General features: G+C 38.6%; 1 protein-coding gene, 1 long non-coding RNA gene and 1 other non-coding gene across 3 annotated transcripts in view; 2 read left to right on the forward strand and 1 right to left on the reverse strand.

The window, feature by feature from the left end:
* Window positions 1–609: 609 nt before the first annotated feature.
* LOC128605854 (uncharacterized) lies at window positions 610–10,522 on the forward strand. The gene is made up of 5 exons (XR_008385605.1): window positions 610–942; window positions 1,080–1,165; window positions 4,442–4,533; window positions 7,520–7,697; window positions 9,798–10,522. It is a non-coding gene; the product is annotated as an uncharacterized LOC128605854 (long non-coding RNA).
* On the forward strand, window positions 6,123–6,318 carry LOC128606188 (U2 spliceosomal RNA). The gene has a single exon (XR_008385646.1). It is a non-coding gene; the product is annotated as a U2 spliceosomal RNA (small nuclear RNA).
* A 1,545-nt stretch (window positions 10,523–12,067) lies between the features above and the next one.
* LOC128605853 (serine/threonine-protein kinase 32C) overlaps window positions 12,068–25,187 on the reverse strand; it is a 112,354-nt gene continuing 99,234 nt past the window's right edge. Inside the window, exons 5-12 of the mRNA XM_053621658.1 lie at window positions 23,143–23,180; window positions 22,571–22,660; window positions 22,263–22,366; window positions 19,676–19,792; window positions 15,535–15,660; window positions 15,163–15,291; window positions 13,812–13,879; window positions 12,068–12,955 (exon numbers count right to left, since the gene is read on the reverse strand). Of these exons, the coding sequence (XP_053477633.1) occupies window positions 12,757–12,955; window positions 13,812–13,879; window positions 15,163–15,291; window positions 15,535–15,660; window positions 19,676–19,792; window positions 22,263–22,366; window positions 22,571–22,660; window positions 23,143–23,180 (871 nt within the window). The 3' untranslated portion in view covers window positions 12,068–12,756. The remainder of the gene's footprint in view (window positions 12,956–13,811; window positions 13,880–15,162; window positions 15,292–15,534; window positions 15,661–19,675; window positions 19,793–22,262; window positions 22,367–22,570; window positions 22,661–23,142; window positions 23,181–25,187) is intronic.

Genomic DNA, 25,187 nt, shown 5'->3' on the forward strand with positions numbered 1-25,187 from the left:
ATTTACACAAATGAGGCATAATCTTATTTAATATGCATACTCAATAAAACAAACAAAAATTCTAGTCTTTGGATGATGTTAGAATTCAAATGTTCTTTTAACTGTGAAGACAGAGACATTTACAGAACAGAAATCATTTGTTTATTGTTTAATCACAAAAATATTATGCATTATTAGAAAATATGTTTCTCTGTTCCATTTTGTGTATAAAATACATCATAAATCCAACATTAATCAACATTTGAAATAGAAATTCCTCTGTAATATGTATTGTAAGCTTCCAAATAGTGATAGAAATAAACCTACAATACAGGTAATCTAGAAACAGATTTTTTTTGGTTCTGAACAAAGAATAAAAACAAACAAGTTAAAAAATGACGTGATTTAATGTAATGTATTAAGTTCTGTGTCATCTCACGTGGTTAGTGCATTGTTTTATGTAGCACCATGGTCCTGGAGGAACGGTGTGTCATTTCACTGTGTACTGTACCAGCTGTATGTGCTTGAAATGACAATTAAAGCCACTTGACTTGACACTTGTATTTCTACACCAGCTGAAATAGCTTAACATAGTAAATCAAAATAGTAATTTTGAAACAAAACAAACATTGTTTCTTTTTATGATTGCAGGGTTAGTACTCATTTCACACACATGGCTTGCTTGTTCTTATTTCCTGCACTCGTTGGCTTGACTTCAGCTGTATCTCAATAGTGCTGGTGAAAAAACAGGCCCACCCCAGCAGCCCACTGTACAACTGCACACCCAGCCCCTTCCCTCTCTCTTTCTTACTCCCCTTACTGTCTCGCCTTACCCTCCTCCAAAAAGAGAGCACTTTTCTCCTGCACTCTATGTTTTTATTAGGTAAAGAGGCGAAGTGCAGCGTGAAAAAGGAAGCGGGGCTACACTGAGCTATCTACTACGGGCTGTAAAAATTTTTTGGGGTAAGGTCCTCTTACTCTTTCTCTCCCTCCTTTTTACTCCATTCCTCCATGATATGAGTTTTTTAGTAGCTCTAGTATGTTCTGGTTGTGTGTTGCCTGTATTGATAATTTTACCGTAACCTGCCTCTCTTCCATAGCTGGCCTGTGTGTTTACTCAGAGCCATGGCCTACCGGTCCATCTGTGTTGCTCTCTTGCTCTTTCTGATTGGTCACATGTTAGCAGGTAAGAGCTCTGACTGGGTGAAAGTGAGAATGGATAACAGGAGGATGGAGAACATTACACATCTTCATAAGATACTTCATGAATTTACAATTAGCATCAGCTAAACATTCCACACACTTATATCTCAGTATAAATACATATATAAATACATATATAGTAGTAGTAAAATATAAAATATTATAGTAGTAAAAGATACCGCTATGCAAATATTGGATTCACAAAATGTGTGTGTGTGTATATCTTTGTTCATGTGGTGTTTTTACATGACGGAGCATCTGGTTCTAATTTGGCTTGTTCTTAGCGCTTTTCTGAATGACAGAGCAGCATAACCTTACAATAGACAAGGCATTTCACGCATGAGACATTGGGTATAATCCAGCACTTCAGCTATTACAGCACATTTACAGCTAAAGTTAATCATTTGGACTTGTAATGTGTTTCTGTGGCGAGAAACATGTAGCATGTAAGATGGTAATGCTTTGTTTCTGGTAACTTTCCTGGAAGAGAAATCTGACATAATTGGTCAAATGTGTGTGATCTCATTTCCTAAGAATGAGAACAGAAAAGAAATCAAGGGCAAATTTGAGAAGCTCTAGTTCTCATGTACTTTGTCTTTCTGTTTGTATTGATCCAGGAAATACCCCATGAGGCACAGATAGTTGAGGTTAACTAATACGTTGGAGATTTTTCTATTGGTCTTTTTTTTTGGAGCAGATGTTAGGCAAAGAGCTAGAGAAGCAGAACCTCAAGGTTTATTTATTTATTTATTTTTTGCTAACTACACACTGAGAGTATTATTCTGCTTTCTACATTATAAACAGCGGGGTCCTAAAGTCTGAGACCGCTAGTGAAAATGCTTTAATTTAGTTGTGAAAAATATGAATTACAAATTGTATTATGAGCAACAAACTTGAGTGAAAATGTCTTGGTATTTGGTTTGTCCCTCTTTTGCATTAATGACGGCATGAACTTGAGCTGGCATGGAGTTTGTGTTAAACCTGATTATCCATGTTAGAGCAAATCCATCTGGGACTGAGTTTCATATGAAAACTTGCTTCAATGGAAAAGAGAAGACTCATGGAAAATCTAATTGTTTGTACAAAATGGTTAACATGGACATTACAACAAATTTCCTTAAATTCCAAAAAAATAAAAAATAAAAAAATAAAAACAACCACCAGGAAGTGAAAACATCTTGAACATAGATTATTAAAACTATTTCTAGATATTTTGTATAATTTCAAAATAGTTCTTTTGGAAGACAATTTTAGTTATTTTAAGCGTTTATGTGTGTGTCTAGAAAGAAGCAAAATTATCTGCCAACAGAATAATAAAATTTAAAGCATGAAATTAGTAAACATGTCTAGAAATAGGTTTAAGAATCTTTTATTTGATTTACGGCAACTTATAATAGGAAATATTAGATAATATCTGTCTACATTCAAGATATTTTCACTTGCTAAGAGGTCATTTTTTGCAGTTCATAATCTTGATTATTGAGTATTCAAGATATTATTTCCAGATGTAAATGAATCCATTGTAAACGGATAAAAAAACAATTCCTAGATTGTCAACATGGTCTCAGACTTTGGGACCCTAATAAATCAGTGATTTTCCTTTGATAAAGAATACATCAAGTATGTGGCCTGTTTCTGCATAAACTATGCATTTCTTGGACTACATGTCTAAGAACGCCCACTCCTGTCCTCACACATCCTTACTAACAGCACCTTTTTTCAGATTTTCGACCACATACTGTAGATACACACTCTATCCTCATCTTCTCCTGCACTTCTTGTCCATGTTGTAATTGTCTTTCAATGCCATTAAATCAACATTTCAGCCAGCGATATTTGACATAATGGAATGGAAAGGAAAGGTTCCAGAGACCCAAGCCTATATTATTGAGCAAGCCATAGGGAGAATGACAAGAACAGAGAGAAACTCCCTGTATGAGAAGTCAAGATTTAAAATGGGGACTTCATCCTCCTCACAGGAAAACAACGTTATAGGCAAAGCATTAAATCCAAACCTATCCATCTCAAGGCTCTTATACACCAAGGACACATACTGTAAAGTGGAGTAACAGGAGCTATGGCTGAAATGTGGTCAAAAAACTGTTATGGGTCTAATGGGACTAGTGGTTATATTTACATTGCCTTCAGCCATCTTCAGCTGTTAAGAGAGAAAAGAAAGTACTAAGTTGTGACTCGGGTTCGTGTGATTTTCTTATCTCAGCGTGAGGAAGGCAGTCTCAGGTCTGTTATTCAGTGATGCCATGGAAGCACACAGTGCGGCAGCCTGGCATCTGGCTCAGCTTGCACGGCTCTCCTAGTGTGTTTATGATGGAAAATGCTGTAGTAGGAAAACTGTGTGCCTTCTTCAAACATGTCACGCAGCACCAAGTTTGATACTTTCAGCTTTCAAAGCAGAATAATGGTTGATATGAAATCTGAAGAAACTGTAAATACTGTCCTTGTACCTGAAAACCTGCTGCTGTAATTATGATGATTATGACGTGCATAGTGAAAAAGTCTAAAATATAATTGCACAATGCACAGTGAAGTCATGGTCTTGATGATCACATAGAGCCAGTCATGTCAGAAAGCTGAACTGGAATGTATTTGTGAGTTTGTGGAATTAATAGTCCCCCAGACAGTGACTTGAGTATACAGTAACTTGTCTACATGGTGTGGAAACTGTGACTGTGAGGTCATAAAGGTTCCTCAGAAAATCTATAACAGGACAAAAAAAAAAAAAGAAGCATTTTCTATGTTTGACATTCAGATAGATTTTTTTTTTCTAGTTTAATGTTTATTTTTGATACAGCTTTATGACTTTATATTTTAGTTGTTTTTTAATCTTGTATTTAAAATGTCAGTGTACTCGTTTTTATCTATTGATTCTATCTTGTTTATTTACTGCTACATGATGTACTGAATATCTAGCTAGTAATGCTTTTAGATTTTAAAGAACAAACGGTGCTATATGTATAAATAATGTTGATTTCAGTTTTGTTGAGATATACCATACCAGAGAGAACAAAAGGAGACACACACCTAATTTGACTTGGGTGTTTACATTTTTTTTTTAACTTGCAGTACATACATTCTGAGTACATAACATTTTGCCTATTGTGTATCTTATTTCAGTGTATGTAGCCAAACCTGTTATCCACATATGACTTCCCCTGTTGCAAGAAAAAGGCAGAGCCCATAACATGGGGTTCGTGGAGTTTAAAGGACGATGATTTACATTTGATGTTTTGTGTCACAGTGCCTGAGACTGATCCTGTAAACAGAAACACTCACATAGCTCCCTGCCAGGAGCACAGCGAGCTTAATGACAGACTGGATGCAGTGGAAAAGGTGATCCATATACTTATTCTTCTTTATATTTATTTCTTACTTTGTTGAGTACAAGTTATTCTAACTAAATACTTTTAAAAGGTATAGTGTATGTCTACAGTTGCAATAAAAAAAATTTCAACCCCTATTGCAAATCAGGTTTATTGTCAAAATGTACAGACTTTCAGCTGTTTGCAATGAACAAATCAAATAAAAGCAATTGAAATAGTTCAACACAAACAATGCTTCAAGTGGTTTCCCCAAATTCAACTGAAAATGCAACTTATAATGATTTCTCCAGTCTCAAAATTATTCAACCACTTCATGGCAAGCATCTTTAGTACTTAGTAGAGGATCCTTTTGCTGTTATGACCTGCTGCAAATGAGATGCATAGACAGACACCAGCTTCTGGCAGATTTCCTGGGGAATCTAAGCCCATTCCTCATGAGCAATGGCCTCCAGTTCAGTAATATTCTTGGGTTTGCATGCTGCAACCGCCTTCTTCAAATCCCACAAGAGATTTTCTATGGCCTTCAAGTCAGGTGACTGTGATGGCCCTGTGGAATCTTCCAGGACTTCCTCTGCAACCAAGCCTAGGTGGAATTTGAGGTATGGTTGGGATCATTGTCCTGTTGGAAGGTCCAATGATGCCCAAGCTTCAGCTTTCTCACAGACAGCATGAAGTTTTCTCCTAGGAGTTCCTGATACTTCAATGAATCCATCTTGCCTTCCAAAGACTGCAGGCTTCCAGTGCCAGAGGATGCAAAGCAGCCCCAGAGCATCACCGAGCCACCACCATGCTTGACTGTGGACAGAGTGTTCTTTCTTCATTCTTCTTCCTCCAGACATACCTCTGATCCACCGTGCCGAAAAGTTCCAGTTTTGTTTCATTGCTCCACTGAACAGAATCCCAAAATTTCTGTGTCTTATTTATATAATTTTGAGACGACTTTTCTTGTGCTTTTGGGTCAGTAGTGGTGCACGTCTTGGAGTTCTGGCATGGAAACGTTCTGTGTTTAGTACGCGCCTTACTGTGCTCACTGAAACCTCAGTGCCTGTTGCCACCGAGTCTTGCTGCCGGTCTTTTGCAGTCACTCGAGGGTTTTTTCACAACCTGCCTTCTCAGAAATCTGATTGCAGCCGTTGAGCTTCCTTTTTCTGCCCTGTCCAGTTATATAATACATTTTCTGTCCCTAGCCAGTCTGCCCTCAAGCACACCTGGTGCAACCAATGAAACCCTTGATTAATTACATCAGGTGTGCTTGAGACAACACCGGTTTTGCATATTTGTGCTGTTGTGAGGGATTCTATTCAGAGGGTTGAATAATTTTGAAACTGGAGAAATCATTATAAGTTGCATTTTCAGTTGAATGTGGGGAAACCTCTTGAAGCATTCGATATGTTGAACTATTTCAATTGCTTTTGTTTGATTTGTTCATTGCAAACAGCTGAAAGTCTGTACATTTTGACAATAAAGTCTGTAAATTTTGACAATAAACCTGATTTGCAATAGGGGTTGAATAATTTTGACTGCAACTGTATGTGGAGTTCATTCGTTTAAAATGTCAAAATAAAAAAATGTACACAGTATTACTTTTCAGCCTATTGGATCACTTCATAGCCTTTTGGCTAAGATCAAGTATAGTATCTGTTCTTACCAGTTTAATATCTGACATCATACATCCTCCATATGAGGACTTTATATTAAATAGACTTTTAGAGCAGGGAGCTAGAAGAGGGACTTGCTCTGTCTGCTTTATGTATCAACCTGGTATTGCAGTACCTCCAGGAATGGTACACTTTTTTTCATGGGCACTTGTGGCTCAACAGTTGTGGCTCTAGGTTAATGATTAGAAGGTCAGGGGTTCAAGGATCCAAGGGGTTCCGGATCATGGCTGACCCTGTGCTCAGACCCCAACTTTCTAACAAGCTGGGATATGTGAAGAAAAGAATTTAACATAAATATTTGATTTTTAGACATTTTTTAGGTTAAAAAAAATAATAAAAATTCCTATTTTAGTGTGTGTGCGGCAAGAAAAAGAAAGAAAATCACATCATATATGGACCATATAGTCTGAATTGTGGTGAAAGCTAGATGAAGCTACCCATTTTATCACTCAAATAAAATTCAAACAAATATAACCCATTCCTTGAACGTTCCCTCTAAAGCTATCCTTTTATATTATATGCACATACACTGTTTATGCTAGGAAGCCTGAATTCTAGTATAAGAAGATGAGTTTTCTGAATTAACAGGTGATGCCTTCTTGAGATCTAGACAGTCTTTCCTTTGATAAAAAGAACATCAGGTGAACTGCGTTCTCACTTTAAAAATCACTGACCCTGCCTGTAATAGATTCTGCTATATTCCTCCAAGCAGGTCCAGTTCATGGTGAAGGATTGGGTATTCTCTCTCTCTCTCTCTCTCTCTCTCTCTCTCTCTCACACACACACACACACACACACACACACATACACTATGACCCTCATTTCTTTCTAAATTCTTATAAGGCAACATGAGAGAAGTCACCCTCCTATGTTCTTTAACTCTCTGTCGTTCACCACTCTCCTGTCCGTTATTCATGCCTTTCTCACTCTGTAGGCCAATGACTCATCTCTGATTCTCCCAAGCTCACTCATCCTTCTCTCTCAGCTGGTTGATCTCCTCTCTATTGATTTATGTTGTTGTTTGTTTCACTTTCTCTAGTATTTTGTTATCCTTCTACGCTTCACATATTTGATTTATTTCTCTCTGCAGCCACCTGCTGTAATACATCATTTTCTTTGACCTCCCTTTTATATTTCTTCCATAATTCCACCAGTCCACTTCTGCTACTGTGCAGTATTGTTCTTACTCATTTTGTGCATTTTTATTCAAATATCCAATGTTTCCTCAATATGTCCACTCACTCGCTGTAATTAAAAAAACAAGTACTTCTGTCTCCTGTTTGTAATTTAAAACCTCTGTTCCCTTCCATATGTGTGTCTCTCCACATCTATCTCCAGCGGGTTGAGGAAACGGTGCAAAAGCTGGAGGCTGAGCTGGCCGTGCTGCTCGATACCATCCAGGCTCGTGAATGGAGCTCCCTACTGATCACTGACACTGCTGGACCTGCAGTAGACATACTGGATGAAAGCAATGTCCCTCCACACTCTTGAGATCAAGCAAGACAGAGAAAGAAAGGTACAAGACTGAACGAGTTGTAGATTGTTTTCTTGTTTGTCATGCGTTAGATATTCATCGCAGATGTACGATGTAATGGTAATTAAAATCAGCTGACTTAAAAGAGGGCTTGGTGTTTGAGGAACTGCTTGTGCAGAGAGAGATTAGATTGGGTGTGAACTAGTATGGGTCTGAAAGGACAATGCAAAACAGAAATCATGAAGCGTTCTATAATGAGATGTATTTCTGTGTAAAACAGGCTTTGTGTTATCACTGGATGACAGCTGGAGGTGAAAGGAGAGAGCCATAAAACACACCATATTATTGCTTAATATACAGTTCCCTCTGAAAGTATTGGAATGGCATGGCCAGTTCTTTTGCGTCTGTTAAAGACGGAAGAAATTTGGGTTTGAGATTAAAAGATGAATATAGATAGGAATCAGAATTTCAGCTTTAATTTCCTGATCTTTACAACCAGATAGGTTAAACAACATAGAAAATGACACCTTTTGTTTGAACCCAATTATTTCCCCCAAATACCTGTTGCCCAGGTGGGGCCTGTTACATTGAATGTTTAAACAATTAATAACACTGAATGTCCACACACTCCGTGTGTGTGTGTGTGTGTGTGTGTGTGTGTGTGTGTGTGTGTGTGTGTGTGTGTGTGTGTGTGTGAGTAAAAATTCACAGAAGATTGTAGAAAAAATTTTCTATAATTTTGCCTTTTAAGTGATGCTGATAAATCATACACAATACAACCAGGGATACGTAATATCAAGGTTATAAAAAAAGGGGGGGGGGAATCATTTCTGATTTCAGGTTGTTTTCAGTGACTGTATTGGGAACCTCTGTGCTAGAGACATTTCTATGAGACTGTATACAAAGGGGAGACCTTCTAAGCTGAAGTGAAAGACTTCTTATGAAAGTAACTAAGAAGCCTTCTCCTCAGGAACCTTTCTCTCTCCCCTGCTGTTAAAGCCTGATTTACTCCATGTGCCAGTCAGCCAAGACATCAGAGAAGCCTTAATATAGTCACTAGTATTGTTAGGTTACAGGTTGTACAGTTCTAATGTACACCACAGGCACTAGACGACAAACAGAGTCCACCTTGAGATACCTTGAGACACACTGACTTTAGAATTCTGACTGTTTAACAGAATAGCCTGAGTATTAAATTGGAATTACATTCGCATTTGGGGGAATCCTACTACTTCCAGGGAACAGTATTGGACCTTTGTTATTATAATGAAAGATTTCAAAATTCATATATATAAATATAACAAGTTTTAAGTATATAAATGTCTGTTGTAATGGCTTACAGTTGATTAATATTGGTAGGTTAACTATTAGTATTTAGTAGTATTAATATTAGTGTTTAGTATTAAGAAATACTACTAGTATTTCTTTGGCAGTTTTTGGATCAAAATGATATCAGAAAATATCTTCTAGTTCTTTTCTTTCAGTAAAGGCTTTAAACTAGCATATTGCTATAATGATTATTTGTATTTAGACAGCAATCAATTACAATTGCCTTGGCTATCAGAATACATTTTACAATTTTTTTAAAAAATGAAAACATTTCTTTTTAAAGCTGTGTGAAACTGTATTACATCACGGCTAACATTATGACCATTATTCCATGCTATGATTTGCATTTCCTTCAAATTATAACTATACCTAGTGGTCTGTGTACTCAGTCCTCATGATCATTATTGATCAGTACAGCACAGCAAGGTCCTCAAAAAGTCTGGGTCCAGTAACAATAATATTTTAAATATTTTATCAGTTAAAAAAAAAACAAAAAACAACAAAACCCTAAACTAATACATAAGTTTACTCCAAAGGTTTGGTTAAAAACTGAGCTCTTTAATAATCGTTTGAGAAATTCTGATTTGAAATAGAAATATATCTTAAAATCCTGTTCGCAAACTATTTGTTTCATTTTTAAAAAGTTGTTTTGATGCACGAATTTCATTAAAATGGTAATGTATATGTGCTCCTGACAAAGTGCTTGCCTTAAAGACACATGTGTGATATTGACCCAGTTACTCTTTAAAGCACAGCATGGTCTCATTTTTCTTTCACTCACACATTTTTTTTCTTCCTCTCCTGCTTGCACAGTCGGCTTGCCTGCTACTCCTATACTGCTGCTCCGAACCACACAGACCAGACTGGTTGTGATCAGGTGGGCAGATTCACTGCTGTGGCTTCCAGACTCTGCTTCTCCAGTCTACAGTCTTCTTTCAAGACCAAACTAGAATCCAAGGATATACGCTTTCTTTCAATACCTCTCCTCTTGCTAGCTTTTCTTTTCTTTTTTTTTAAATAGAATTTTAAAGTGACCTTCAGCATTAGGATTATGCTTTATGAATACAAATTGTTATAACATACAGAGTGTACTAACATAATGCTCTGAAAAAAAAAGAAAAAAAAAAAAGGAAGCAATGTTCCAGGATAACCGAAGACACACTCTTACAGTTTAATCAGATTTCTCAAGTTGCATGTTGATTCCTTATGAACAGACAGAGCCAGTGCCCTTAAACATTTTATTATTATTATTATTTTCAGTATCATTAAAACAAACTATGGGATGCCAAAATTTAAACAGAGTCTATTGATACATATCATGCCATCCACAATTATTTGAAGACGATGCTTTGCTTTGTAGAGTCGAACATCTTCAGCTGATAACGCAGTCCTAGAGTATGAAAATTGGATGGCAATACAGAGCACTGATGTCACTGGTGAAAAATGTGGTCATCATCCCAATTCTTAAGAGTCTTCATTTCAATGGCGAATGTGTATGGCAAAGCAACATAGCAACAACCATATGCCTTCCCCCAAAACACCCCATTCTAGTCTTTGTAAATAGGGGTACATGCAAAAAATGTCAATGTTTATTCAATATGCTATTGGTATCAGTATAGTAATCAATAACTTACAGTGAATTAATGTCCACTTGAGGCTAACAATAGAATTAATGTTTAATTCCAGAAACATTCCATGTTATTTTTTTTTTTTACTTACCACAGTAAATGCTTCTTTACAAATTATTACATTGGTCCTATGCACTACTTTCACACTCCCACACAGGTATGCGCACACACCCCCACACACAGATTACGCCAATAAACACGTACAGACACACACGTACGTGCTATTCAAACAGACAAATGCAAACGTACAGGCACTCATTTTTATTTAGAAACAGCTATGCAAATGGTACAAAAGCTTTGGCGTTTTTGCCTACAAGTTGTGCCTGCACACTTGGAAATAGAAGTATGAAGATATAACTTCATACAACTGCTTTTTATTCTATTAGAACTATTTCAATCTGATTTTTTGTTAATACCTAAGTCTGATATGCGCACCCACATAAAACTGTGGAGAAAAGGTCCTGCTTCTAGCTATGTTTTACATAATTATACAACAACAATTTGAAAATGGTGCTGTCTAATTATGTAGAATGCTACATGTTCCAACGTCACAACTCGGCTCGATGGTATCACCTTTAAAACATGTTTATATAGTATCGAATCAATGCTACTCTTAAGAAAAGCCTCATCCGGCCCACTAGGGGGAGTGCTTAACCCAAATCAATGCAGAACACAGACCCCAAACGGCACCTAAAATTTATTTTCAGGATATTTTCTTTTTTAATTGACTTAATCAAACAAAATCTTAAACTGGTGTCCTACAGAGGTCACTAAAGCTTATTCCCCTGGTGAAGTGAAAATCATCAGTAGGTCCTAAGCAGCAGGAATGGAAGAGCACTAGAGTAGTTAACTGAACGCACTGAACGCACACTGCAGTGTGACCTACACTGAACATCAAATCTTTCAGGAACAAGCATCTTACATGTGAAACACTAACAGTCAGAAGGAGAAACACAGATCAAAGTGCCAACAGAGTGCTGGCCAGAAGCAGCAAGTTTATCAAGACAGAGATACAGAAAAACCAAGCCATTAACATTAACACCTTAACAGATTCTGACGTAAGGTTAAGAAAGTCACTGCAGTTCGATTTTTATTAAATTTTTTGTATGTATTTACTTGTGACATACTATGAACATTGTTTTCTCAGACATTCAGAACATGACCATTGTAGTCACATGGTCACTCTTAAGTCATATTTGTAAGAGTGATTCTTTTTAAGTCTTGCTCTTTTTTTTTTCCATTTGCCAAGCAATTAATCCCAGATTGTTCCCAGATAGCAGACGATTCCAGACCAAATGTTGGGTTTAGGCACATTAGAGTCAGTTATGGCGATGGGAAGTGTGTTTGTAATCCAAAAGCGGGTGTGTAAACAGCCACATTTAAGGTTTTCCTGGTATTTAGAATCTGGATCAAAAAAATAAAAGCCCCAATGCAATAAACAATATCTAAAGCTTGTGCAGGGTTTCAATTTTGGACCAAAAGTGGTCCAACTGCACCATATCATGCCTGAGATACTGTACGTTGTCATCGTGTTTGAGTTGTGGCTGTCATTACGCAGCAGAACGTGCGCTGGGTGAAAGAGGTATGTGTGGGCGGGCACTGGGTCATCACTCACTTGCTATCTGGGAATTACTTCTATAGAAATGAACTAAATGCTTAATGACTAGTAAATAGCAGCCCACTTTCAGAGGGAGCAGCTGAAACAGGAAACATAGCAAGTCTAAAGTTCAGAGTGTTTTCACCTAATCGTAATTAATACACAAACAGCATTCTCATTTGGCCGCCCTTGTCATGTTAACATTCTTACAGCAGAGTCCTATTGCTCTGTGTGTCGTCATGCGCTCTGTCGGTGCGGCTCGTTAGTTCTAAAATGTCTACTTTACATCATGCTGTACAGATAATGTTGCATAGAAGATTGAGCTTACTCTAGAGGCCATGTAGAGAACGAGAAAATGGAGGCCATGTCGTTGCTCGTATAGGCAGAACCCAAACCATGCTGAGATGAATGTAACTGGGATGGAGAAGAGAGATGTTTCGGAGCCCTAATCGGGTGCACTTTTGGTACTGGGTGCAGTTAGGGCTTTATAGGCATGGTGAGCGCAGTGACACCTAAGCGACCAGCAGGAGGTGCTGTGCCTGTGGTTCTATGAGCTGCCCGGGGATGAGCACACTGAGCCGCACATGCTCAGTTTGGAGGTCTCGGGTTCGGGCTCGGTTTCTTCATCCTCTGTCCCGCCCTCTGCCTCTTCTGCCTCTCGGTCAGGGTCACCTTCTCCTTCTGCTTCTCCCTCTGCTCCCTCCCCTTCTCCCACCATGCAGCCTTCCTCCTGTCTCCTCTTCAACCTGACACATAAAACACATAAGAATGGGCATCGTTCCCATATACAGGAGTATCCCATAACATTACTGTATAGTATGATGTGCACAAAGTCTGGTACTGTTCATACAATATGCATTAACACACACACAGGCAGTGAGAAATGCATTCGGTGATTCTGTTGTTCTGTCACAGAGACATTACATACGATGGATAAGGAGTCATAAATAATGTGGCAGCGCTAAAATAGAGATAGTAACAATTTGCAGGAGAGGGTGTGATGCTAGAATTTGCAGCCTCTACTAAATTATAAACCAGGTAATAATTTATAGCAAACACAGTGTCAGGGAATCGTAGCATACAGATTCTCCTGCCAATAAACAAGAGCTCTACGCTCACAGCCAACAACAAGCACAAGGCTGTAATCTATAATTGAAAGTGGACTTATCATGAGAAATAGGTTCTAAGCTATATATTTCCTTCTTGATCGGGTGGTACGCTCAAGGGTACATTTACTGTACCTTTAGTATGATGTATCTTTCAACTGTAAATATGCATATTGTGTACGTTAAAGACCAATACCGTTAATTTGTTTATAAAAGTACACTACATGCACCTTCCCAGGTAAAGACCCCTACTAATAGTATAAAAAACTGTACCCTTGTGGGTACCAACTCAGTAACAAGGAAAGCTATAGTTCAGTACCTTTGTTTTTTTTCTGAGAATGTGCTTCTGTCAAAACAGAACGCATTAGAGCAAAAAGTAACGGAGCAAATTATACCTCTGGAGAAAAGAGATGCTAACTTAATCAAGCTTAGTGCATCACACAATCTTTTTTCTTAATATCAGCAGTCTTGAGAAGTATTAAAAACACCATCTCACTTTTCTCGGTTGAAGATCACAAACTCTTGCTGCACGACGTCAAGGCACTCCTGTAGATAATCATTCTCCTGCAGAAAGCACAAGAGGTCACAGGTCAGCCCGACATGAACCTAACCAGCAGCATGTACGAAACCAATCAGCACTTTCCAGATTACAGCTGCCCCTCACCCCTTTCTCTCTTCACAATGCTCTGGTCACAGTGCTTTAGTGGAGATCAGACTTCTTATTGTCTTCGGCTTGTTTTTTGCTTGACGTGGGCTAAAAATAGCGTCTCATATATCTGATAGTGCCAGAGGGCTTAACAACAGTACTGAAAGCTTCATAATTTAATCATCCAGGTAATAATGGTGGATCATCAGCTCTAGAGGCTGAGGGAGCCTTGCTAGTGGAGCTATTTGTACTCCTACATTAGCTTGCAAATCAGGAAGAACAGCAGTACTGGCTACATTTAATAAAATGGAGATCTACTTACTGGATTTGAGAGTCTATAAATAGTCAGGACTTTAAGAGACAGTAATATCATTACTAAGATATGCAGCAGTGAAATAAAACAGGGACATTCAGAATGATAAATCAGCTCACAGGCCAGAAATTGTGGCAATTTCTTTTTTCTTTCCATTTTCTCCCCAATTTGTTCACATGCCAATTCCCATCCACCAGTCAGCTCTCCCCTGTCATATGACAGCTGCTATCCAGGGAGGGTGAGGGCTAACGTGCTTCCTCCAAGACACATGAAGCCAGCCAAAAGCTTATTTTCACATTGCTACTCATGCTGTGTCACAGGGCAGCATAGCACACTTGAAGGAAGGCGCTATCTACCCTCTTCTGCATACATGAGCTCAAGGAAATGCATGATTGGCTAGTGTCATTGAGATTGACAGGGGAGAAAGAGCATGTAACAACACCCCAGAGAGCATGGCCAGTTTTGCTCCCTTACCTCCTGGCTACTGATAGCTATGGCATTGTCGAGATTTAAAAGTGCAATCTTCTGATGATTTAACACTTTTTGAAAGAATAAATTTCTATTTTAAAAAAATGAATGGGTAAAAAACAGACGTCCTTTAGACATTTAATTTATGTTAACCATGGAGCTCAGACGGTGAGAGCAGTGTTTGAATGTGCAGTATATTTGAGTTCAGTAAATTTGGTTTGTATGAATATATTCATATTGTTATCCACATTAACATTTAGATTCATAAACAAACTCCTATTCTGACATGGCAGAGAGGGTTCGCAGTTTTTGGGGGGTTTTATTTTTTCAAAAAGCAAATCCACACAGATCTAAATGAAACTTTTAAGGGAGACAGATAAATTGAGAAGTCAAGCCAGGTCAGAGGTCATGATAACTCACAGATTGGGAATCCTTGCTGTTGTCTCTTGACCTGTTCTTGGCCAGACGCTTTTTCTTCTTATGTAGCGGACGAGATTCTAAAATCATCTCTTCCAGCTCAAAGGTGGGGTCACAATGCAGACGCCCTTTCTGTGTTCACCCACACACAACAGACAAACCAGACAGTGATGAAGAATAATAAAAGCAATCTGTTCCTCACAACATTAATCTATAACCCATGGGTATGCATTATGGTTTAGTCATCTTATTGAGTTTATGCGCCAATCTGTGTGGGTAGAGCATGTATTTTTATGTACTATGTTTGTGTTTATGTCTGGCTACTGCTGTGTACTGTGTGGATGTAATGTGCGGATGTGTTTAATCGGCTCCTACGTTGGGAACAAATCCAGCCTCCATCTTCTTCTCATAGACAGCATCCCAGTTCACATCTGAGAGGTAGGGGGCTGTCTGCATGTGGGCAAGACTGCAGAATCGATGCTCTGGATTTACTGTCAGCAGCTGAAAAATAAACACATCAAGCTCTATTCTTTCCTATCTTCTATTTTTTTCCCGCCTACACAAACACATTGACACACAGAGTTCATATATTACCATTCAAAATTTTTATAGAACTTCCAGCACCTTATTTTATTGGAAACAATTTAGATCTAATTGGAAAAATGGTACATCTTAATCCCTCTGATTAGCACAAACCAAAAACTGTCCAAAAAAGTCCTTTAACTGAACACTTGAATGTATTGGGATTGGGCTAGGGTTAGCATTGGCTAACCCTAGCCCAAGAGTTAGTGGTGACCCAAGCTGGCTTTGTGTGTACCTAGGGTTAGGGTTGGGCTAGGGTTAGGGTTACAGTAGGGCTTTGTTAAGATTAAGGTTGGGTTAGGTTAGAATTGGGCCAAATTTAAGGTGGTGATCGAGTTGGGGTTGGCTAGGCTTAGGGATAGGGTAGGACAAGGTCAAGGTTCATATAGGGTTAAGGTTTAGATTGGGTTAGGGTAGGGCAAGGTTGGTCTAGGGGTAAGGTTCAGATTGGATAGGTTTAGGGTTAAAATGGGGCTTGGTTACAATTAAACTTAGACTGACTTGGCGGTTGGCTAGGGTTAGAATTAGGGTAGGGCAAAGTCTGTCTAGGGATAGGATTAGGTTAGGTTTGCATTAGGGTTAAGATTGGTAAAGCATAATTAAATGGTAAACCTTTAAATGATAAATATTAAAAAATAATCAATCAATCAATCAATTTCAGCACAGCAGCTATCACAAAAAACAGATGGTTAAAGAACCTGCATCTCCCCATCTTAGTGTTTTTATCCTAGTCTCTATCTATCACACCTGTGTGTTAGAATTTCAACATATTTACTGCTGAAACAGTAATGCTAAAAGAACCAAAAATCTCCAAACTCTGAGGGCAGTCGCCAGGGCAGTCAATAAATGTTTAAGCAAATGTGTTTTATGGATTCTTCCATCAATGTTATTTCCAAATTAAGCTCTCAATCTGTAAAATACATCCTTTCAGAGATGTTACTACATTTCCAGAAGAATTTATGGCTATGTATTAACAACAAAATCATTTGCGATAGATAGATAGATAGATAGATAGATGGATAGAATTATAGGAAATTATGTTACAGCAGCACAAATAATAACAATAAAATTAAAAGTAGAATTGCAAATCTTCAAAAAAACAAACAAAACAAACCAATGAGTATGAAATAAATATATGTAAAACATTAAAAAGAGTAACAGTAATAATTCAAAGAAAAAAGGAACAATAAAACAGCTGTGCAGAAATGGCAGTGAATAATATATACAACATATGTATGACAAACAGTATGTACACATGGTTGTGCAGTAGTGTGTTCACCTATTACGCAGAGAGGAACTATTTTACATTGTTATGGTGAAAGGTAAGAATGATTTCCTAAAACGTTCTTTATGGCAGTGGAGCTGAGTGAGTCTGTTGGAAAATGAGCTTTGTTGTCTTTGAAGTATGTCATGAAAGTGGTGAGATGGACTGTCCATGATGGAGAGCAGTTTGTTCAGTGACCTCCTACTCCTCACTGACTCAAACGTCTCCAGGTTTTGCCCAATGATTGTTTCAGCCTTGCAAATGAGTTTATTGATCCTGCTGGCATCTCTGACAATGATACTGCTCCTCCAACCTGACCACAGCATAGCAGATGGTGCTTGTGACCACAGGCTGATCTCCAGCATCTTGGTGCATACATTGACAGATCAGAGTTTCAGCAGAAAATAGAGTTTGCTCATTCCCTTCTTGTACACAGCGTCAGTGTTGGTCCTCCAGTCCAGTCTGTTGTTCAAGATGACACCCAATTACTTGGGTGTCAGTGCTCGACAATTCCAATCTCCTCACCCATGATGTTTATGGGCTTGATCGAAGTTCTTTTCCTTCTAAAATCTATCACCATCTCCTTGGTCTTGTTTATATTTAGGAGCAGATGACTCCTGCTGCACCACCACGCCACAAATTTATCCACCAGTTCCCTGTACTCTGACTCCTGCAAATTTCTAATACACACCACCACCACAGAGTCATCAGAGAACTTCTGCAGGTGGCATGATTCAGTTATACTGGAAATCTGAGGAGTACAGAGTGAACAGAAATGGAGGCAGGACAGTCCCCTGTGGTGCTCCTGTGTTACTAACCACCACATCAGACAGGGAGCTCTGCAGCTGCACAAACTGGGGAAAATCCGACAGAAGACGCGCTGACACCCATCCTGAGCAGGACTGGATTAGACAGTAAGAACTTTAGATCTGAGTTATTGTTCATATTTGTTAACTATTTTCAGTAGCTACTCTTAAGACTTCCATTACAAGGGAGTTTTGACCAAACAGGTTTTTAGTTCTATTCTCTCTACGGAAATGTATTTAAATTCATGTTTGTGGTAGTTGCATGTCTGCTGCAGAAGCGGTGGTTAGAGGTTAGGCTTAAGAACACTGGATTGTTCCTTTTCAGATGAGTTAAATAGGCGAAGTACTATATCATGAGAGCTGTGCTCTGAACCATCTTCCAAAAAATGTGGATTTAGAGCTACTCTCTATCATGTCTTCCTTTTGATATCCAAATAGCTAACATCACTTCTTGCCAATTCACAGCCATTCAAGTCAATCTGTCACCACTGGCATTAGTCAGACAGTCTTCAGGGCCAATTAGTTTTAAATAAGATGGAGCTGAGAGATAACATGGGCCCATCTGTCTGGGGAGTGATCATAAAAAGCGATTCTGTTATTAACGAGCTGATCGAGTTATGAAAGGATGACAGCTTTCCAGGCTTATCATGAGATACTTTTATTGCTCTCAAAGCGTTTAGAGACAAGATTCCCAGCCCATTTGATGGGATGCGTTATGTTATCAGGGAAATCATATCTGAGCAATTTTTGGACATGTTGCTGCTGCTTTTATTCTCAGAAGGCTGAGACTGTCTCCACGCAGTCCAGACAGAAGTAATCGATCTACACAGGCATGGATGAGACAAATAGACATCCTGGTCAAAAGTGCTAAGATAGAACCTGAGACCCAGTTAGCAATTATAAAGGAATTCATTAAGTGTGTCTGTACATGTGTGTGTGTGTGTGTGTGGGTGTGTGGGTGTGCATGAGAGAGAGTGAAAGATAGAGTGAGTGAGAGAGAGAGAGAGAGAGAGAGAGAGAGAGAGAGAGAGAGAGAGAGAGAGAGAGAGAGAGAGAGAGAGAAAAAGCATGCAATATTCCTGTCTTACACACTGCCCTTTATTGTAACCTCTCCAGCACCATGGACATCTCCTGTATGTTTCTGACCCCTTCAGGTTGACCCCCTTATATTCGCTCACACATTCTCATTATTTTTCTGCCACTCTTCCTCTCTCTCTGTCTCTTCCTCTTTCTTTTTCCACACCCCCATACCCATCTGTCTCTCTCTCTCTCTCTCTCTCTCTCTCTCTCTCTCTCCAGCTTTCTATTCACAGCCTGATTATGTATTGTATTTCTCCCTTTTTAGGCCTGGTCACCTTCCGCCCATTCCTTTCCCATTATACATTATGCTTCCAACCTTCCAGCTTTCCATCATCTCTCGCTTGGGCTCGGCCTCACTCCTACATTGCCTCATTATGTTCCTCCTTTCTGTCTCTGTGAGTTAGAAAACCCACTCGCTCTCTGCTGTGTACTGCACTCGCTCCTCAATCTCCTCCTCCGTCCTCAGAACCAATTAATTTTCTCTCCATTCCTTTCCACATAGCCTTTAAAAAAAAAATCCTCCCTCTGCTTATTCATCAACTCCTCACACCACTCTCTTTTCTCTCCTCTTAATACTTTCAATTTGTTTTGTCATCCCATGCACATACGATTTAAATGAATTTATTGCTACTTACTTTTCTAGTACTTCTTTCTGTCTCAACTTTTTATCGTGTGTAGACACTTCTCTCAAAAGACTGTGCTTATTTATGCATACTCTCTCCCTACACACTCATTCGATCACTCACTCACACATACACACACACACACACACGGACCCACACACCTTACGCAGCAGGGAGATGAGGTCTTTGTGCCAGGAGTTACAGTACTGCACGCTGACCGTGCTGAAGAGCTGCATTAGAGACTCCACTGAGTTGCTGGCATGGATGTCGTACGGCCTCTGAGTGATACAGTTAAAGAGAGAGATGTCAACACAGAGCTAATAAAAAGTCAAAATGTTCAAAATATCCCTCAAATATGCAAATGAAATCTGGTAATGACACTAAAAAAGTTATCCATCTACTAAATAATCCTTTTTTCTGACTGAGTACAAAAAGAAGTTCATGTTTTTTGGTATTCATCAATACTGAAATGAGTAACCGACATGGTACTATGCAATCACGGGTGTCAAAGAACCTTTTGTTTAGCTTTGTTTATGTTTTCCTCATTTCCCAGGTTTGAAAAGTGCAGTGGTGGCTCAACAGTTAAATTTCTGGGTTACTGATCTTAAGGTCGGGGGTTCAAGCCCCAGCACTGCCAAGTGGTCACTGTTGGATCCTTGAGCAAGGTCCTTAACCCTCTCTGATATAGGGGTGCTGTATCATGGCTTGTGCAGTATCATCATGACCCTGTGCTCTGACCTCAACATACTAACAAGCTGGGATATGTGAAGAAAAGATTTCACTGTAGAGCAAATATGCTTCAAAACTAATGAAATGAAATGTTTCTATATTTTAAAAAAATACTGTAAACAGTAATAAATGAAAAAGTCAATATTTGGTGTGATTACCCTTTGCTTTAAAAAAAGTAGTAGTCTCAGGTAGAATTAATGCAGGTTTATAATGAAATGAGCTGTAGGTTTTATTGATCATCTTGCAGAAACAGCCACGGTTCTTCTGTAGACTTTGACTCCCACTTACTTCTTATTTTTGCAGCAAAATCCAGCAGCCTTCATTATGCTTTTTGTCTAAAAAGTGTCTCTTACCACTTAATATACTGCTTTCTTTACTGACATTTTTCTGTATCATTTAATTTTGCGCTGGAAAGCTAATGTTTGGAAATCTAAAATGTTTTTGTACTGACTCAATAATATAGAAGTCATAAAATAAAAATTTATAACAAAGTTTGTACTAAAGAAAATAGTTTTTGCACAGTACTGTACATGTGACAAATAAAGGATTCTTCTTCTTACTAGGTTCATTCATAACATTAGAGAGTTCATTTTAAATGAAGTGCATTAGATAGCTATATTACTTTCCTTGGATTGTATAGTGTTACTATGGAGATGAGTGGGTCTCTTGGCCAATTCCCAGTTAGGTTCCCCATCATACGACGGCTACCAACCAGGGAAGGTGAGGGCTATCACGGGCTTCCTCCGAGTCATGCTGCATCATGTGGAGGCTTCACGCACTCAGATGAAATCTCTATCTGCCCTCTTCCACATGCACGAGCTCACAGAAACCAATAGATTGTCTAGTGTCACTGTGATTGATGTGGAGAGAGAGTATGCCATCCCTCCCACCCACAGGGAATGGCTAGATTTGGGACTCTCTCTTGGACATTGTCAGAATTCAAACCCATGCTCTCCGGACTATAGAGCGAATACTTTTCTGTTGTGTCACTCAGGAGCCCTCCAGTTCCTAGACTTCATCATTTCACAGAACATAGTTTTCAGTCTGTTCTGATTGGCATCATTAATTGCGTTCAGATCACTATTACTCTGTGTTGTCTGCTGTTTTTATGAGTAAGAGGACAAGCAAATAAGCAAGGTATCAGACAGACACATAATACAAGTATTGTATGTATTGATGTACTCTATCAGTATAAGAGGCATGTATTATACAACAGGAATACGCAGCTCATTTCTACTGCACAAAATACATAAAGTACCAGAGCGTCTGCCACCAGAAAACTAATATGTTATTGTACTTTTCTTTGGCACGGGTCTAGTAACAAAGATTCTGGTTGTAATAGATAATATATATGATGTTCAACTACAGTTGATCCAACAAGGACAATGATGCCATTGTGCACCAAATTTTTGATGTGGGTATTTGAAGCACCTTTGGCTTCTCTTTGGGGTGTTTCCTGTTACTGAGAATGTTTTTATCTTTTTCCAAAAGAGACCAATATTCTTGCAGTTAATATAAGCTGGTTAACTAGACAAAGAAACAATGTTGCCATTGCAGCTGTAATGATAATAGTAATAATAATGATGCACTTATTATTGTTACTATACCATACTATCTATATATAAGAGGACTGCTTTCCATTTGAGTCTTATTCCTCTGAAGGTTTATTCAGTGTTTTCCTTGCCACTGTTGGCCTCTGGCTTTGCATATTAGGGATCTAAAAACTGCATCTATATACAGATTGCTGTTAAGCTGCTTTGAGACATTGTCTATTGTTAAAAGTGCTATATAAATGAAATTGAATTGAACTGAGCACCACTCGTCTCTCTAAGAAAACAACGTAGAAGCAGAGCCCTGAGTTCAGTTTCTGTTTGAGTGTTTGTTGCTATTGAATGTGCAGTGAAAGCACCCACAGAGAGAAACAGAAGACAGTAGATGTGCTAGAGCAAGATAACTACTGTTATATGAACTCAGTGAGTGCAAGCTTTTTTTTTTCTTTTTTTTTAAAAAACTGCTTACCCATCCTCGCAGGACCTCAAATATGGTGACCCCTAATGACCACCAGTCCACTTCAAATGCATAGCCAGTCCCACCGCTTACAAAAGACTGGAAAATCTCAGGAGCTATAAAGGAAATACCGGAATCTAAAAATAGTCATCTTTTTCTTGCGTGTTACTTAATTATTTACATAATTAAGCACCATATGAATTTCACCATATGAACAAAAATAACAGTTAATTTAGCTAAAGTAAAGCTAGAAAACTTAATTCAAAACAATTAAGTGAAAATTGGTTAAACATATAAATAGCTGCTTGAAGCTTTTGTACCCATATATGGCTTGGTTCCAGCTAAAGCCGTGGCTCTTTCTCCATCTTTGATAATTGTAGCAATATTGAAGTCAGTCAGGTGGGCATGACCTGAGACATGAAACATAACCAGTTTAAAGCATCTGGAGACAAACTCCCACACATCAGCCATTTAGGACATTCAAGCCTATGTAGTTCTACTACTGTACACTGGGTGAAAGGACGGATCCCTTTTAATGGCTTTTACAAGTTCAAAAATCCATAGCATCTCATGGGCAATGTGTGCTCCATTCACTGATACAGGCTTGCTTGGCGAGCATAATATTACGAGAGAAACCCACAGAATGAGTCATTTATACTGTATAAAAACACAGACATGTGATACTTTTAATGGAACAGCTCATCCTTGAGTCTGCATTTGTCTGTTTAGTATTATGGGCTTGATGACCCTGAGCATGGTTTACTGCTCAGAGACAGACTGTTACCGTCGCTATGCCTGCCAGCCTACATGTCACCTTGGACCACTTCCATACTGTATTTCTATCGAGACGTTTAGGAAAGCTACTATATGAAGACTTACACACACTCCTTACCTTGTTCGTCTAGAAGAATATTGTCTGGTTTGATATCCCTGCAAAGGAAATACAGAAAAATCATCACTATTACATAAATTACATTACACACAAAAGCTTTTGATCAATTGCAGGATTAAGTAATCTTGCAGCTGGGCAATGCTCATCCTTTGCTATTAAAACCATTATGGACGGTCTGATATGGAAGAATGTAATCCGATCAGTGACCTGTCGATGGAAATTTCTCTAGTTTTCACTGTCCTTACAGCATATAAGGCAGGCACCATAAGCCATGCAGAAAAAGATGCAATATGAGAAGTTTTGCTATTTCAGTTAGGCTTTAGCGAATCATATAATGTCAGCACAGAACTGCACTAATCCCTGTGTAAGACTTCTGCTGACAGCGAAAATAGCTACCCTGCAGGGACAAACTAATAAAACAAAGTGCTTCTACTTGGCTATGCTTTTCTTTTGCGAGTGCAGAATATTTGTGTGTGTGTGTGTGTGTGTTCTGAGTTAGAAAACTAAAGTGCCTTGTTGCCCTTTCCTGTTGTGAATGTTTATCTCTCAGGGGGTCTTCATAGATTTCTCCACACCTGCTAATTGCCTAGGACACACATGCATGCCTCTAGAACACACATGCCTCACTGTGGGGTCTCAGGCACACACTGCCAAGACACCCCACCATGCTACACACACATGCACGCACACACACTGCATTTCCAACACAACTAATTAAGACAACGATCCCACACTGCTGGTAGTCAGCCACGATGATTAGATTCATGAACAAAGTATTAATATTATCTTGCTTTCTTATTCCTATTATACAGCATACACACACACAAATAGCGAAATATCTGAGAGGCTGAAGCCTTGTGCACACATTAAAACTCTAAAACAAAATGTTTTCATAGGAACAAGATAGGAAGCTGGATATATAGTATAATAATCAGAAATGATTATATTCTACTTCTGTTCTTCTTCTTCATTCATTCCTTTCCTTATCCGTTCACTTACTTTTGTAACTGCATTATTCTTTATTGAAGATTGAGCTGTAGACCCACTACTCAATCCTAAACATAGCAAAACCTGTCAGACTTCACCAAAAATGGTATTTTGGGAAAATCTCTTGAATTCAACAAATATGATTTATTCATTATGAGATTATGAATAAATATAAGATTATGATGCGAAGATTTTTTATTCTTTCTAGAAAGAAAAAATGCTTAAAATATGGTTTGTAAAAAATCATAATCTCATAATGAGAAAGACTATATTTAAGACCTTCCCTATATTTGCTGTGTATGCAGTAATAATGCTATTCTAATAATGCTATTCATACTATATAAACGATGTAAGCCTGGAAAACAAGACCGAGGGATTTTGCAGTGTCAGTTAGGTCTCCCTACAGTGTATTCACTATATTTTCTCCTTCTGCCAAAATATTTTTGTCCTGTTGGTAAATGTCAAAGGATTTCTCAGCACATCAGAAATCTGTCAGGCAGAAAATTGTTCAAAGCAATAGCATCTAGCAGGAACAATCCCCTAATCCCTTAACACTGAGTCAGAAGGAAAATACATTCCCTTATTTTTATATTTTGTTCAGGAATTCTGTGCATGAACTAATTTTACCTCCTTGGGCAACATGACATGGCAGCTAGGACTGTTGCTAGGAGACACTTCTCCTCTAGTTGGTGCAACAAAATAATTGCACGGCGAGACCGATCTCCTGTCAGGATTCCAGAGTGTGGAACACAACGGCACACACTCTGGAGACTACCGTATGGAGCGTACAGAGCCCGAATGCAGCCTGCTGGACACCAAGACTGTCCCACAGGAATAGACCATGAAACACCATGAAGAGAGATGTTAGAGATGGCAAGAAACATAACCATCTCCACTGATCTACTGATCATTTCAGTTATGTGGCTTTATACAGATGTAAAAAAATGGAAAAGTTTTGCTGGTGTGTTTGAAATGTTGATGGATAAATACTGGCCCAAGCTGTGAGGTTCTGCTGCCACTTAATGCACACAGCGAATTGTCTTTGTGGCTGTTTCTGA

Source organism: Ictalurus furcatus, chromosome 3, assembly GCF_023375685.1.
Source record: "Ictalurus furcatus strain D&B chromosome 3, Billie_1.0, whole genome shotgun sequence".
NCBI lineage: Eukaryota > Metazoa > Chordata > Actinopteri > Siluriformes > Ictaluridae > Ictalurus > Ictalurus furcatus.